At 40.1% G+C, this 15,600-nt stretch overlaps 1 protein-coding gene across 2 annotated transcripts; it reads right to left on the bottom strand.

Annotated features, from left to right (window-relative positions):
• Positions 1 to 446: 446 nt before the first annotated feature.
• On the bottom strand, positions 447 to 15,236 carry LOC132032374 (putative F-box protein PP2-B12). Of its 2 annotated transcripts, none has more exons than XM_059421982.1 (3): positions 14,779 to 15,236; positions 1,169 to 1,287; positions 447 to 985 (listed from the first exon to the last, which is right to left on the bottom strand). In XM_059421982.1, the coding sequence occupies exons 1-3, from the start codon at positions 15,034 to 15,036 to the stop codon at positions 553 to 555; spliced, it is 810 nt and encodes a 269-aa protein (XP_059277965.1). In that variant the 5' UTR covers positions 15,037 to 15,236; the 3' UTR covers positions 447 to 552. The 2 variants fall into 2 exon arrangements, with proteins under 2 accessions (XP_059277965.1, XP_059277966.1); XM_059421983.1 differs by having other exon boundaries at positions 1,169 to 1,270; positions 14,779 to 14,918.
• Between the last annotated feature and the right edge of the window lie 364 nt (positions 15,237 to 15,600).

Here is a 15,600-nt window from a genome sequence, read left to right on the forward strand (position 1 = left end):
TATATTTGCACTATTTGTGTAAGGGCAGAGGTATATTTGCACCATTTTGTAACGGCAAGGGTCTATATACTTCACTTTTTTAACGGGAATATATCTACTCTAAATCGCAAAGTTGAGGGGTATATTTGCACCTTTGCCCTTTTAAAAAACTTGTACTTTTTCATTTTTCATTTTTTTTAACTCATTAAAATTTCGTACTCATTGAGACAAGGTATACGTGCAAGGCGGGTACCCTAAGAATAAATTATACAAGTAGATTATCCTCTTACAATAGTTTAGATACTTGAAGAATGAGTGGCTTATTTGTGTTAAGTTATGGTTCGTTCGGGGGAGGAAAGCCGAGTGCCAATCATTGACACTACTGATTAGAGTCTTGATATAAATTCATTGTTACATCAAGAAATACAACCATGTACTCTACATAGGCTATAATGGAACACAGAAAATTACAGCAGAAAGGAGATGTTTTCAATGATTCACATTCAATTTGGTACATGCAACAAACAATCAAGCTACAAAAAGAAATTAAAACAAGAGTTATATTTAGATTCATCATTGGGGGCGAAACTCAATTCCTTCAACAATAAGGCCGCTTTTGTCATGCAGGCGCTCAATCTCCATACATCGCGCTTCTACTTCTTCATCATCACCTTCCTTGTTATAAAACTCTCCCAATTGTACTTCCATCCATCCATTGCCTCTTTTCTTTGCATACTTTTCATACAGTGGGTCCGTTTTATTTTTAATAAAGAATCTTGACATACTTGGCATGTACACTTTTGTAGCTCGTTTTGCAGCTTCATTTTCATTCTCATGATTCACAATTCTGATCATTGCATTCAACGTTTTAATACCATATGTGTCATTCAGTAGCTTGAATACAAGATACGCTGCGTAGTTTGTCCCTGGAGACAGCATTTGAGTTTCTATCTTCCCTCGAATATCCAACCAATGTGTACATTTAAGAATTGCCACTTCCGAGAATCTTCGAAATGATTTGAAAAACACATCTATAAGTGGCATTATATATATATATATATATATATATATATATATATATATATATATATATATATATATATTATGTTTTGTGTTCTATTACAAACAAATGAACAACCTTGCTAGTGCAGAGATAGAGAAGATATTAACGAAAAGGAATACATAAAACCTGGAGTCCGGATGAGTAGTCCATTCCCAATGACGTGGGTTGTCAACAAATGCAATGCTAAGTTCCCTTGATGCCACCATGAAACATTTCTTTCCACTCCACCTATCAAGTAAAAGACTCTGCATTTAGTTCAAATTAGAACATTAGGTGAAGTTTTGTGGAAATTTAAAAAATTTAAAAAAAAAGTAAAAACTGTAGTTCAGGAGTTTGTTAGCAAGATGATAAACCAAAATCTTTCAGCACTCATATGTACAAATGAGTGTCTTACAAGGCTGAAGCATAAAGCGGAGCGTCATACCTATCATGGAGTGGGACGTAATTGCAGAGGCGGATGCATGACTTAGATTTAATTGAACGTTAGTCCCATGAGACTCAACAACAACAACAACAACAAGCCCAGTATAATCCCACCATGTGGGGTCTGGGGAGGGTAAAGTGTACGCAAACCTAACCCCCACCTTGAAAGGTAGGGCGGTACATTTCGAAAGACCCTCGGCTCAAGAGAGAGAAGAGAGGAAGACAAGAGGAAAACAAGACAAAAGGTCAGATAGGGCCAAGCATATCGAAAACAATATGATAACACGAATACCAAAAGCGAGAAAGTCATGGTAGAACAGTCCGGAAAGAAAGAAGCATTGAATACTATAGATAAATAAAATAATCAAAGTCCAACGTCCCAACAAATATAAGCAGCAATCAAATGCATAAACCAAAAGGCAATAAACAAATGAGCAAAGCGCAACTACTATGGTGAAAGGGTAAGCCACCTAGCCTTTCTATCCTAATCGAGTCCTCCTGACCTCCTATCTAAGGTCATGTCCTCGGTGAGTTGAAGCCGTGCCATATCTGTCTAATCACCTCTCCCCAATACTTCTTCGGCCTCCCTTTACCTCTCCCGAAACCATTCATAGCCAACCTCTCACACCTCCGCCTTTGGAGCATCGTGTCTCTCCTCTTCACATGCCCAAACCATCTCAGCCTCGCTTCCCGCATCTTGTCCTCCACCGATGCCACTCCCACCTTGTCTCGGATATCTTCATTCCTAATTCTATCCCTCCTAGTGTGTCCACACATCCACCGCAGCATTCGCATTTCCGCGACTTTCATCTTCTGAATGTGACATTTCTTGACTGGCCAACACTCCGCTCCGTACAATAAAGTCGGTCTAACCACCACTTTGTAGAACTTGCCTTTAAGTTTTGGAGGCACTTTCTTATCACACAGCACTCCGGAGGCGAGTCTCCATGTCACACCCTTAATCCGATAGGGTGTGATGGGCACCCGACCCTTACCTAGGGCCGAGCGAACCCGCTGACTCTTGTGACGTTCATAATCCTACTGGGCCCTTTAGCCATAACATAAATACATAACGGAAGTTTTGCGGAAAGTCAAATATGCTTTTCATCTTTTTCAAATCAAATAAAAATTTGTAACATATGAAACTTATAACACAATGCGTAATAATACACTGGCTTACCTAGCCGCTTACATAACCGACATCTTATACCCACGACACTGTCTGCAAAGTCTCTAACACGGAGCATGAAACCATAGCATAATAATCTGACTCGGCAGCGCTCCGGAGAAAATGGAGCTCACCAATCCCGCTAGAACATCTTCTACTAATATCTTCAGCTCACTTGGGTGTACCTGCGCGGCATGAAACGCAGCCCCCGAAGAAAAGGGGTCAGTACGGAATATGTACTGAGTATGCAAAGCAAGAATACCGTGAACAGGATCATAACCGAAGTAAAGAGTACGAAAAGTGAATATAATAGCCAGAATGCCAAAATGCTTAGCTTTCTTTTAAAAAAAAATCATTTCTGTCTCATATATACGGAAAATCAAACATATCATATGAGTTGACATTAGGGGTGGGCATGGAACGGTATGGTACGGTATTTGAAACTTCGGTTCGGTAACTTCGGTATTCGGTTTTTAAAAATACGATACCATTACCATACCAAACTAATTCGGTATGGTTCGGTATTTTTAAGTTCGGTTTCGGTATTTCACGGTACGGTAATTCGGTAACCATAGTTTATTTGACTTCGACTTACGTATATACTCATGTAATAAAGGATTATGACTTCGACTTTTCTCAATTATATTAAACTAACACCATACACAAATAGACATATTTAAAAGAAAGTACAAGCAATTTTCGTCGTTAATCAATTACACAATGGATATTTGAATCACGATAGAGTAGTCAAAGTTCCAAAGTCTAAACAACATTAGCCAAAATTAAGCATAATCTTTAGTCCTATACAATTTTACACCAAAAATTTCATTCAGCAGCAGAGAGAATAGGCCATTTCCACCATTTCGAGTCTTAATGTATTGGAAAAATAGCAGAGACAAATTAAAGGTCGCAACTAGGCCTCAGCACATGTGAAAGACTGAAAGCATGAAACTATTGGATAAAAGGTTAGCTTTGATGGTACAATTTTCTATTAGATACAAATTGGCATTAAATGAGATACGATGTAATTTTTTCTACGAAAACTAGTCTATATATTTAGCGATAGTAAATATAATATATATGGATTGTATATATGTAGTATAAACTTCGGTATGGTATACGGTATCTCGGTATCTATTTTATAAATACCAAATACCATACCGAATACCAAAGAAAATTTAAATTCATACCAAATACCATACCAAATACCGTAATACCAAAACCGCGGTATTAAAAACTTCGGTATCGGTATGGTATTCGGTATATACCATACCGTGCCCACCCCTAGTTGACATTAACCGATGTGGGATTCGCCTAAACCAGTGTGGCATTTGCCTCACCACTGGGTTTGCCCCACCACCGGTTCCGATACCAACTGATCATAATCCAGACTATCTAAATCACATATCATATGCCCACAAAACGTGTCCCGGCCCTCTAGTGAGGGACTCGGTAAATAAGACCTTCATATGCATGTCAATTATCGGAAATCATATGCGAGTTACAGAAAACATGTATAATAATCAGAATATCAAAATGCTTACTGAGTAAAATGCAAATCATGCATAGGCTCTTAGAATATGGTCGCCTCCCGACATTGGCGCCATAACACATCATACTCCGAAGTTTTCATATCTCCGTATTCCCGTCACACGGACATCATATATACCACGGTACTCGGCCAAGAGGGGCGCGGCGTACCGGACACATCATAACACCATTATCCTCGGTTCCCGGCCAAAGGGGCTCGGCGAACCGGACACATCATACTCCAGAAGTTTAACATAATGCGCACGATAACAACCGGCCCCGGGACTCGGCGAAGGAGGTAACAATAATGTGCATGAGCAGAGTCGTGAGAAACTATATGCAATTTAAAAAAAAACATTTCCAAAGATGTAATGGAAAAATCAAAACAAGCTATCATTTCAAATTCGGGACTTAGTCACGTCAAATACCTTTCGGACGACATTCGGAAACGTATCAAATATCTTAAGCATACCAAGGAACCGTAGGAACTATAGTCATATATATCTTTGTGACGGACTCAACAAATGAATAAGTAGGCGACGCTCGAGAGCGAAAACGATAACTAGGTTAAGTTCTTTCAATAAGTCATCAGGACTATACAAACGAATATCTCGGGGACCACGGGTGTGCATCGACCAACCCGGGCCCGCCTATGAAAGTTGGTAACCTTATTCGCATTAAGGTCTTCACGAACAATTTTGACGTTCGATCCGAGCCTTTCGAACTGAAAGTTACGGACGTTCGTAGTTCTGAGAACCTTTTACGACAAAAATCTTGCTATGCAACTTTTAAAGTCCAATCTCACAAAGACATAAGGGCCATAGTTTAACTAAGACATGCCAAAGAAAGAAGGGGTGAGCTTTACATACCTTAGCCACTTCCTAAGCTAATCCGAACTTACGTCTCGACTTCTCACGATCTACAATAATGTCATTAGGTAGCAACCATTAGCCATAAACACTTAAGAATCCAATTCCAAATTAACACTTTGTCTATCGAAATTTCGGCAGCATTTCCCCTATAACTTCAACGTCCCCGAGAATTCAACTCGGCCAAATCAACAACAACCAAACCAACAACCATACTAGCAATATCCATAAGTGATCCCAAAACGCATTCTAACATTAATAATTCCTTTCTACACCATTCGGCAACATTTCATTTATATTCAAATAAACTACTTACAATCAATTCAATACCAATGCTCATATATTCGATTACTAATCCGCAACCATTCACGCATGATTTAAGAACATTCCAAGCAATCCATACAATATTCAAAACAATCCGGCCAACATGTAATGCCACCCGAAACTTACCATATTCCATAAGAGCAATGGCAACACATTTCATTCTTCCACATTCATCCACTATACCAATAATCCGCACGTAATTGACATTATCTTCATAAATACAAGAAACTCTATTAAAGTCACATTATCTTCCAAATCAGCCCACACAATTTATAACTCCAACTTGGATCATTGAACCTTCATTTTACATCATAGAATCCATAACACAACAACCAATACATGCCAAATAGAATTAGTTTTTCACTTCTATACCACACTACATATACACGGCCATATAACACAACACCATAATTTCATGAACTTCATTCCCTTCTACATATCACAACATGCATAAACACCTATAAAACATGTAAGGAAGATTGAGCCTCACCTTTCCATCCATCTTCTCTTCTCGGCGCTTTGGACAAGGCAAGAACGAATGATTTTCTTGTTCCAACAACTACTCCACGTTATAGAGGACCTTCCAATTAGTGGGGAGACAAGGAGAAAATAATTTTTCTCGAGCAAGGCCTTGAGGGACCATTCGGCCAGCCCCTTGGCCGAATTCTCTCTTCCTTTTTTTTCTCCATCTTTCTTGAATTTTCTAGAGTTAGGAATGATGAATTGTGCCTTATAATTCATCACTTGTATATATATATATATATATATATATATATATATATATATATAATTGCATGCACATGGCCGGTCATGTGCCATCTTTTCCCTCTTTTTTTTTTTCTCCAATTTTCTTAAATTTTCTAGACATTTCTTTCGTCACAAAAGATGAATTTGTGACCTTGCCTTGTCATCCATGCATATATATATATATATATATATATATATATAACCTCCACAAGTATAGAAAGAGCACACGTACCATTTCTTGGCTTAAGGCAATTGGCCAACCATATGAGTGGGGCCCACAGCCACCTTGGCCTCTTGGCCATTTCATGAAAGTTTTGTTTCCTCTCTTAGCCCTTAATTTTTTCTTATTCCAAATTTACCCTTAATGTTCCATACCAATAAAAGATGAATTTGCAATTTATACATTCTTAACAAAACCGGAAACAAATATAACCTTATCCTTAACTTTCCGCCATCAACTCGAAATATCCAAATGTACAAAATGCAAGGTGTAACATCCTTCCCCCCTTTAGAACATTCGTCCTCGAATGTTTAACTAACCTTACGGGGTCTCATAAGCACCTCGGGGGAGCTCCCTTCTTAGGGTTATCGCCTACCGCTCATTCATTGATCCCTTAGCTCACCGACCTTCCAGATCCTCCCATGACCGTTACGTGAACTCGGACTCTTATAATCGTAACCCAAGCACCTATGGATTTGCATCTTTATTGGCCACGACTTCAACGGATCCCAAGGTACGGGAAACACGGGTGCAATATCCTTTTCTCTTAGAATAATTATCCCTTTTAGGGTTTGATGGTCAGTTGCCTAATCATTCCTTAAAGCATAAGTCAGTCTCATCTCATTCCTACTTAACTCCTTTATTGCCTGCGACCTACTTCTTCCACTTCTTTACCTTCGCGTATTTGACCGGAATCTAGCTCGTATCTCACTCTTATTCAAATCCTTATCTCCATTATTGTAGTCTTGGTTATCCTTTCGTCAATCCTTATTCGTTGTTAGCTTTCCGATGCAGACTTTTTATCATCATAGTTGGGTACAGTTTTCACGTTGGTGCTTCGTGTGATTCCATAGTATGTGCTCTCAGTTTTGGATTACTTAGTGGTCCATAAACCTTCTTCTAACATCCAGTGAATTCTTTTATTTCCATTTATGAAAGCAGCATTTTTCTCTTTCCTCCAAAATTTTCCAAACTACTAATCACTGTTCCTTTTTATTTTAACTGTCGCTGTCATTCCCAAGTGTCCTCTTGGGTTCATCATCTTTGCTGACACTCTTTTGTACCTTTAGCTCGAAGATCCTTCTCGCTCTTTACTCTCCTATCACACATTATGTTGCAATCTTTGCAAGAATACGCAAAAGGTTCGCATTAGCCCAAGAAATACCTCGGCGTCGCTTTACTAATCCTTATGTTCTACTTTGTCTTCTCTTCCCTTGTCTGACCTCCGGTATCGAAACAGATCCTTAGCTCAACCACAGCCATGCCTCGTCCGTCCTCCGCACTAATTCTATCCTAGTAACCGGCTTAAACTATCGTTACATTTTTCTGTAATGTCCCTGAAATATCACAACTGCATTGTCCTTGCTAAACCTTCGCTCTTCTTACCAAATACGTGCTTAGTCTCATTCTTAGTATACCAATACTTACGGGTGACATCACTATCCTTGTACAACCTGTATAAAGTGCGCTCAATCTTAGACATGGTTCTTTCGTCCTCTCGCATTTCTTGTTCATCCCCGCTCGTCTATTTTGTCTATCTTCCCTTCCTTTGGTCACCAAAACTCACTCGCCCTATTTTGTCATATTTCTTTCCCTTCCTTTAACCACTCTTGACTTTCCTCACTTCCTACCATAAAGGGTTTTCTATTCCCCCTCCTACACGTCCACTTCCTAGCGTCCTGTCACTCAAAGTCTCCGCAATAACTTCTCACACTGCCTTAAATACCATCTTAACTTTCGTCCACTTATTGCTGGTTTTTCGATTTCACTAACTTAATTCAGTAAGGGGGGGTCTCATTGTAGCTCAGACGTCCGTATCGAACACATTACCGTGTCGATTATTCCTATCTCATCCTTGCATTTCCTCTCACCCGCTTCCCCCCTTTAGGGGTGTCCTTATATCATTATCTATTTATACTTGCCTCATGTCCTTACTTCCGATCCCAATTAGGCAATACCCTTACTCCGACTATAAGTATCCAAAGGTCTCTCGGAATATTATCTTTATCCCGGCATACCTTGGTGCTTTCTCTGGCATCCCCTTGTCGTTTCTTCCATTTATGTCTGTCTTTCATTCTACACACGAGGAATCTTATGCCATCTCTGTGCCTCTCAGAACACACTACTCCTATATAATCCTCCTCTCACTTTCAAAACGTATTCTACTCACCCACGTTTATCCGTAATACGCCAGTCATTTTCTGACATTTATTCCATCTTGTTTCTCATCTTCCTATAACCTGGCCTTCCGCCGTCCCGACACTTATGGCACTCGTATCCTCCGTTATACACGTTATAACCTATTACTACACTATTGTCTCGCTTCCTTCTTATTCCTTCCTTCCATTAACTCCCTTTTTTTCCCCGACCTAATCCGCCCCGTCCTACTCGACCTTTTAAGGTTCCTGCCCACTCCGCAGACTCTAATTTTTCTTAGATTAATCTAGCTTCCCGTTTACCTCTTACATCCGAATTTGTAAGACTTTTCGTAAAACTTCCCGTGGGGGTCACCCATCCTAAAATTTCTCTCACTCCAAAGACGCTTAACTTTGAAATTTTGATGAAATACGACGCTTTAATTCGGTATGACCGCGTCCACCTCACCGCACGACCTTCACCACATAATCTAGGACATATTGAAGTCTTATCATATTTCAAACGTCCTCACAACACATCTCATTAGCTGTCTTATTAATGCTTTCCTATCCGTCACCGTTCTTTTTCCTTCATACCCCTGTCTTACTCGTATCATTACTTCCCGTGACTATAATCTTGTCATATTTTTCTCCTACTTATTGACTCAGTCGATGCCTTAATACATATTACTCTATTCAAACCTACCAATCCTTTCTAAATCATCTCTTATTATCGTTAGTCCATTCCAAATTCCTTATTACCATATTCCCATCGACCTCCTGCTTACTATTATCACCGACTCCACAATTAACTTATTCCTAAAAGGCAGCTGTATTCACAGCTCAGTCAAATCCCATCATTACTGTTGACACGACCTTTCCCAGACATATTCTAAACTTACATCTCATTCTCGTATTATTTCTAGAAAAATTTTGGCAAAGTTTCCTCTGTATTCCTTACTATCCCAGAACCTGCACGCAGGAAATACCAACAGTGCCTCACAGGGCCATCATCACATACATATACATATATATCATATCACATCACGGCCACACAGGCTCCCAATATCAACAAAGACAAAAATAATAAACATACCTCGTATGTCCAACTCAAATTGCACCTGTTACACTTTCTTGTTTACTTTCCCTTTTAATCTTCAACTTTTCACTCCAATCGTGTCAATACCGTACTCAACATATATCTTTTGTACCTTTACTTACCTGCGTGCTTCATAGCTTCCCATATCGTTAATCACCTTTCTTCCCGTCGACGTCATTCTTCCGCCGAAACCAGGGTTAGCATAAGATATCTCATTTCCTACGTCTTGGCTCTATGGCACGATCTAAGAAGTGAAAGAAGAGTAACCATCCTAGATGCCCGTAGCCTCCCGTTTATAAATGTGGCCGCTTCACACCATAAACAGGACTCTACCGGACACGACTTTGCAGACAACCCCTAGGACGAACTGCTCTGATACCAATTTGTCACACCCTTAATCCGATAGGGTGTGATGGGCACCCGACCCTTACCTAGGGCCGAGCGAACCCGCTGACTCTTGTGACGTTCATAATCATACTGGGCCCTTTAGCCATAACATAAATACATAACGGAAGTTTTGCGGAAAGTCAAATATGCTTTTCATCTTTTTCAAATCAAATAAAAATTTGTAACATATGAAACTTATAACACAATGCGTAATAATACACCGGCTTACATAGCCACTTACATACAACCGACATCTTATACCCACGACACTCGTCCGCAAAGTCTCTAACACGGAGCATGAAACCATAGCATAATAACCGACTCGCCAGCCGCTCCGGAGAAAATGGAGCTCGCCAATCCCATTTGGAACATCTTCTACTAATATCTTGACTCACCGGGCGTACCGCGCGGCATGAAACGCAGCCCCCGAAGAAAGGGGGTCAGTACGGAATATGTACTGAGTATGCAAAGCAAGAATACAGTGAACAGGATCATAACCGAAGTAAAGAGTACGGAAAGTGAATATAATAGCCAGAATGCCAAAATGCTTAGCTTTCTTTTAAAAAAAAACATTTCTGTCTCATATATACAGAAAATCAAACATATCATAAAAAACATTGACCGATGTGGGATTCGCCTAAACCAAATAAAGGGGCATTTGCCTCACCACCGGGTTTGCCCCACCACCGGTTCCGATAAACCGATCATAATCCGGACTATCTAAATCACATATCATATGCCCACAAAACGTGTCCCGCCCTTTAGTGAGGGACTCGGTAAATAAGACCTTCATATGCATGTCAATTATCGAAAATCATGCGAGTTACGTAAAACATGTTTAATAATATATATATAAATGCTTTACCGAGTAAAATGCAAATCATGCATAGGCTCTTAGAATATGGTTGCCCTCCCGACATTGGCGCCATAACACATCATACTCCGAAGTTTTCATATCTCCGTATCCCCGTCACACAAGACATCATATATACCATCGGTACCCATCAAGAGGGCGCGGCGTACATATACATCATAACACCATTATCCTCGGTTCTCAAAGGGCTCGGCGACTTGGGACACATCATACTAAGAAGTTTAACATAATGCGCACGATAACAACCGGCCCCGGGACTCGGCGAAGGAGGTAACAATAATGTGCACGAGCAGAGTCGTGAGAAACTATATGCAATTTTAAAAAAAAAAAAACATTTCCAAAGATGTAATGGAAAAATCAAAACAAGCTATCATTTAAAATTCGGGACTTAGTCACGTCAAATACCTTTCGGACGACATTCGGAAACGTATCAAATATCTTAAGCATACTAAGGAACCGTAGGAGCTATAGTCATATATATCTTTGTGACGGACTCAACAAATGAATAAGTAGGCGACGCTCGAGAGCGAAAACGATAACTAAGTTAAGTTCTTTCAATAAGTCATCAGGACTATACAAACGAATATCTCGGGGACCACGGGTGTGCATCGACCAACCCGGGCCCGCCTATGAAAATTGGTAACCTTATTCGCATTAAGATCTTCTACGAACAATTTTGAAGCGATCCGAGCCTTTCAGTGAAAGTTACGGACGTTCGTAGTTACAGAACCTTTTACGACAAAAATCTTGCTATGCAACTTTTAAAGTCCAATCTCACAAAGACATAAGGGCCATAGTTTAACTAAGACATGCCAAAGAAAGAAGGGGTGAGCTTTACATACCTTAGCCACTTCCTAAGCTAATCCGAACTTACGTCTCGACTTCTCACGATCTACAATAATGTCATTAGGTAGCAACCATTAGCCATAAACACTTAAGAATCCAATTCCAAATTAACACTTTGTCTACCGAAATTTCGGCAGCATTTCCCCTATAACTTCAACGTCCCCGAGAATTCAACTCGGCCAAATAAACAACAACCAAACCAACAACCACACTAGCAATATCCATAAGTGATCCCAAAACGCATTCTAACATTAATAATTCCTTTCTACACCATTCGGCAACATTTCATTTATATTCAAATAAACTACATACAATCAATTCAATACCAATGCTCATATATTCGATTACTAATCCGAAACCATTCACGCATGATTTAAGAACATTCCAAGCAATCCATACAATATTCAAAACAATCCGACCAACATGTAATGCCACCCGAAACTTACCATATTCCACAAGAGCAATGGCAACACATTTCATTCTTCCACATTCATCAACTATACCAATGATCCGCACGTAAATGACATTATCTTCATAAATACAAGAAACTCTATTAAAGTCACATTATCTTCCAAATCAGCCCACACAATTTATAACTTCAACTTGGATCATTGAACCTTCATTTTACATCATAGAATCCATAACACAACAACCAATACATGCCAAATAGAATTAGTTTTTCACTTTTATACCACACTACATATACACGGCCATATAACACAACACCATAATTTCATGAACTTCATTCCTTTCTACATATCACAACATGCATAAACACCTATAAAACATGTAAGGAAGATTGAGCCTCACCTTTCCATCCATCTTCTCTTCTCGGCGCTTTGGACAAGGCAACAACGGATGATTTTCTTGCTCCAACAACTACTCCACGTCGTAGAGGATCTTCCAATTAGTGGGGAGACAAGGAGAAAATAATTTTTCTTGAGCAAGGCCTTGAGGGACCATTCGGCCAGCCCCTTGGCCGAATTCTCTCTTCTTTTTTTTTTCTCCATCTCTCTTGAATTTTCTAGAGTTAGGAATGATGAATTGTGTCTTACAATTCATCACTTGTATATATATATATATAATTGCATGCACATGGCCGGTCATGTGCCATCTTTTCCCTCTTTTTTTTTTTCTCCAATTTTCTTAAATTTTCTAGAAATTTCTTTAGTTGCAAAAGATGAATTTGTGACCTTGCCTTGTCATCCATGCATATATATATATATAACCTCCACAAGTATAGAAAGAGCACACGTACCATTTCTTGGCTTAAGGCAATTGGCCAACTATATGAGTGGGGCCCACGGCCACCTTGGCCTCTTGGCCATTTCATGAAAGTTTTGTTTCCTCTCTTAGCCCTTAATTTTTCCTTATTCCAAATTTACCCTTAATGTTCCATACCAATAAAAGATGAATTTGCAACTTATGCATTCTTAACAAAACCGGAAACAAATATAACCTTATCCTTAACTTTCCGCCATCAACTCGAAATATCCAAATGGACAAAATGCAAGGTGTAACACTCCATTTCATCCACCCTGCACCAATACGATGTGAAACATCGTCGTCGATATCCCCATCTCCTTGTATAATAGACCCAAGATACTTGAAACTTCCTTTCTTTTGAATGGCCTGGGTACCAAGCCTCACTTCCTCATCAACCTCACACGGTACGCCACCGAACACCGCACTCCACGTATTCTCGTCTTGGTCTACTCAATTTAAATCCTTTAGACTCCAACGTCCGTCTCCGGCCTCCCGACTTATCGTTAACTCGTTGCGAGTCTCGTCAATCAGACTATGTCATCTCTGCGAACAACATACACCAAGGCACCTCACCTTGTATTTGTCGCGTCAATTCATCCATTACCAAGGCGAATAGAAACGGGCTAAGAGCTGATCCCTGATGCAACCCCATCAAAACAAAGAAGTGCTCCGAGTCTTCTCCTACCGTCCTTACCCTGGTCTTAGCTCCATCATACATGTCCTTTATCGCTCTAATGTACACCATAGGTACACCTTTAGCCTCCAAGCATCTCCATAGGACCTCTCTTGGCACCTTGTCGTAGGCCTTTTCTAGGTCAATGAATACCATGTGCAAGTCCTCTTCCGCTCCCTGTCGCTCCACCAATCTCCTTACAATATGAATGGCTTCGTAGTCGAGCGCCCGGCATGAATCCAACCTGGTTCTCGAAATAGACACGCCTCTCTCACCCTCATTTCCACCACCCTTTCCCACACTTTCATAGTGTGACCTAGCGCCTTGATACCTCTATAGTTGTTGCGGCTTTGAATGTCTCCCTTGTTCTTGTACACGGGAATCATTGTACTCCATCTCCATTCTTCCGCATCTTCGCCGTCTTGAAAATGACATTAAACAATCCGATCGACCCACTCCAAGCCTACCACCCGCATTTTTCCAAAATTCTCCAGAATCTCGTCGAGTCCGGTCGCTCTTCCCCCGCGCATCCTACGAACAGCTCCCCTTAACCTCCTCAACCTTTATACTCCTACAATAACCAAAGTCGCGACGCCTATCAGAGTGCTCCAAGTCTCCCAACACAATGTCTCTGTCCGCTCCTTCGTTCAAGAGTTCATGAAAGTATGACTGCCATCTCTGTCTAATGAAAGTTAGTCCCATGAGACTCAAAGTTCTTAATCGTCTGGCAGTGTTTTGAGACAGCCTTGCCTTGCCCCAGAACCACCACCCGAACACGTGCAAAAGAATAGTACTAATTTAAGGAATTCCTCATTTCTACATATTAGATTCTCAGGCTGCTAGCTAGTTCCAGCAGATTACATAATATGGTCAAGATTCATGATTAAAGGACAATGATCAAGAAAGGCTTAATACCTTACACGTTTAAGTCAAGAAAGAGACAAAACTCATATAGTCAATAAAAATTCGAACTCCCACAAACCACATAGTCAAAGTCCTTTGATCACTCTCAATAGTTACTGGCTGGGACATAACTAACAAACCATCATAAACATAAGAATGAGACTTAGGATTGACACCACTAAGAGTGTCGTGGGATAAATAAGACCCTTTCACTTTTAATCAGAGTTCTTAAGTTCAAGTACTAAGAATGAATTAGGAGACATGGGATTTACCAATTTGCCTCCATCGAGGAGGATATGTGAGTGACATAAGAGAGTAACGAAAAGCTCCTTCTTTGTGGCGCAAATGGGAAGAGACGTTGACCTGGGGATTACTAAATCTTGATGAAGAAATCTCTCCCAAACAACATCTGATTCAGTAGCTGACTTGAATCCCTTCGATACAGCTGATGATCTTGCTGCATCTGCTGGAGTCGTCAAGGAAAGGATTGCCGATAGGCAGCCCTCCGGCAATCTCAAGAAATGGTTCATTGTAACCCTGTTTGATAATCATGTTACTTGCTGGACACAAGGGAATATATATAGTATAGTATTTGTTTCGCATTGACCATTCGCATTTTGCTTCCACTTCTTGCCATGAATTTCAGGGTAAGTACTATACACGAATTTTTTTTCTAGTTTCATTATACTACTTTACTACTACAAACAGTAAGTGAGAGTTAACAAACACCTTTCTGCCACATGCTAGCTTCATGGAGTTCAAATTTTATTGGAGGGCAAGTTCATCATTTTATTGAGTTTTAAACTTCCAGTTCATTTTACATTTTTTTGCGCGGATTGCCCTTCTTTTGGAGTGGTCTTTAAATTTTGCCCCTCATATTTGTGGTCTTTAAATTATGCCCCTCATATTGCTGGTCTTTAATTTTTGCCCTTTGCGTTGCAACCCTGAGCGTTCACGCAGAAATCATGAGGTTCTGGGTTCGAACCCCCGCTCAAGCATAAATTAAAAAAAAAATTGCAAGGCAAGATTTGGGTCGCGTGTATGCCGGATCCGGCATACATTTGTTAAGGAATTACCAAAGTTATGCCGGACCT

The sequence above is a fragment of the Lycium ferocissimum genome, chromosome 10, assembly GCF_029784015.1.
Source record: "Lycium ferocissimum isolate CSIRO_LF1 chromosome 10, AGI_CSIRO_Lferr_CH_V1, whole genome shotgun sequence".
Classification (NCBI taxonomy): domain Eukaryota; kingdom Viridiplantae; phylum Streptophyta; class Magnoliopsida; order Solanales; family Solanaceae; genus Lycium; species Lycium ferocissimum.

Bases quoted from the DNA above. Each gene is read 5' to 3' on its own strand.
- LOC132032374 (XM_059421982.1), bottom strand. From the start codon at position 15,036: ATGAACCATTTCTTGAGATTGCCGGAGGGCTGCCTATCGGCAATCCTT. The intron at 1,288-14,778 runs GTAAATCCCATG...AACTAAATGCAG, and splicing joins TCCTCGATGGAGGCAAATTG to AGTCTTTTACTTGATAGGTG. The intron at 986-1,168 runs GTTTTATGTATT...ATCATTTCGAAG, and splicing joins ACTACTCATCCGGACTCCAG to ATTCTCGGAAGTGGCAATTC.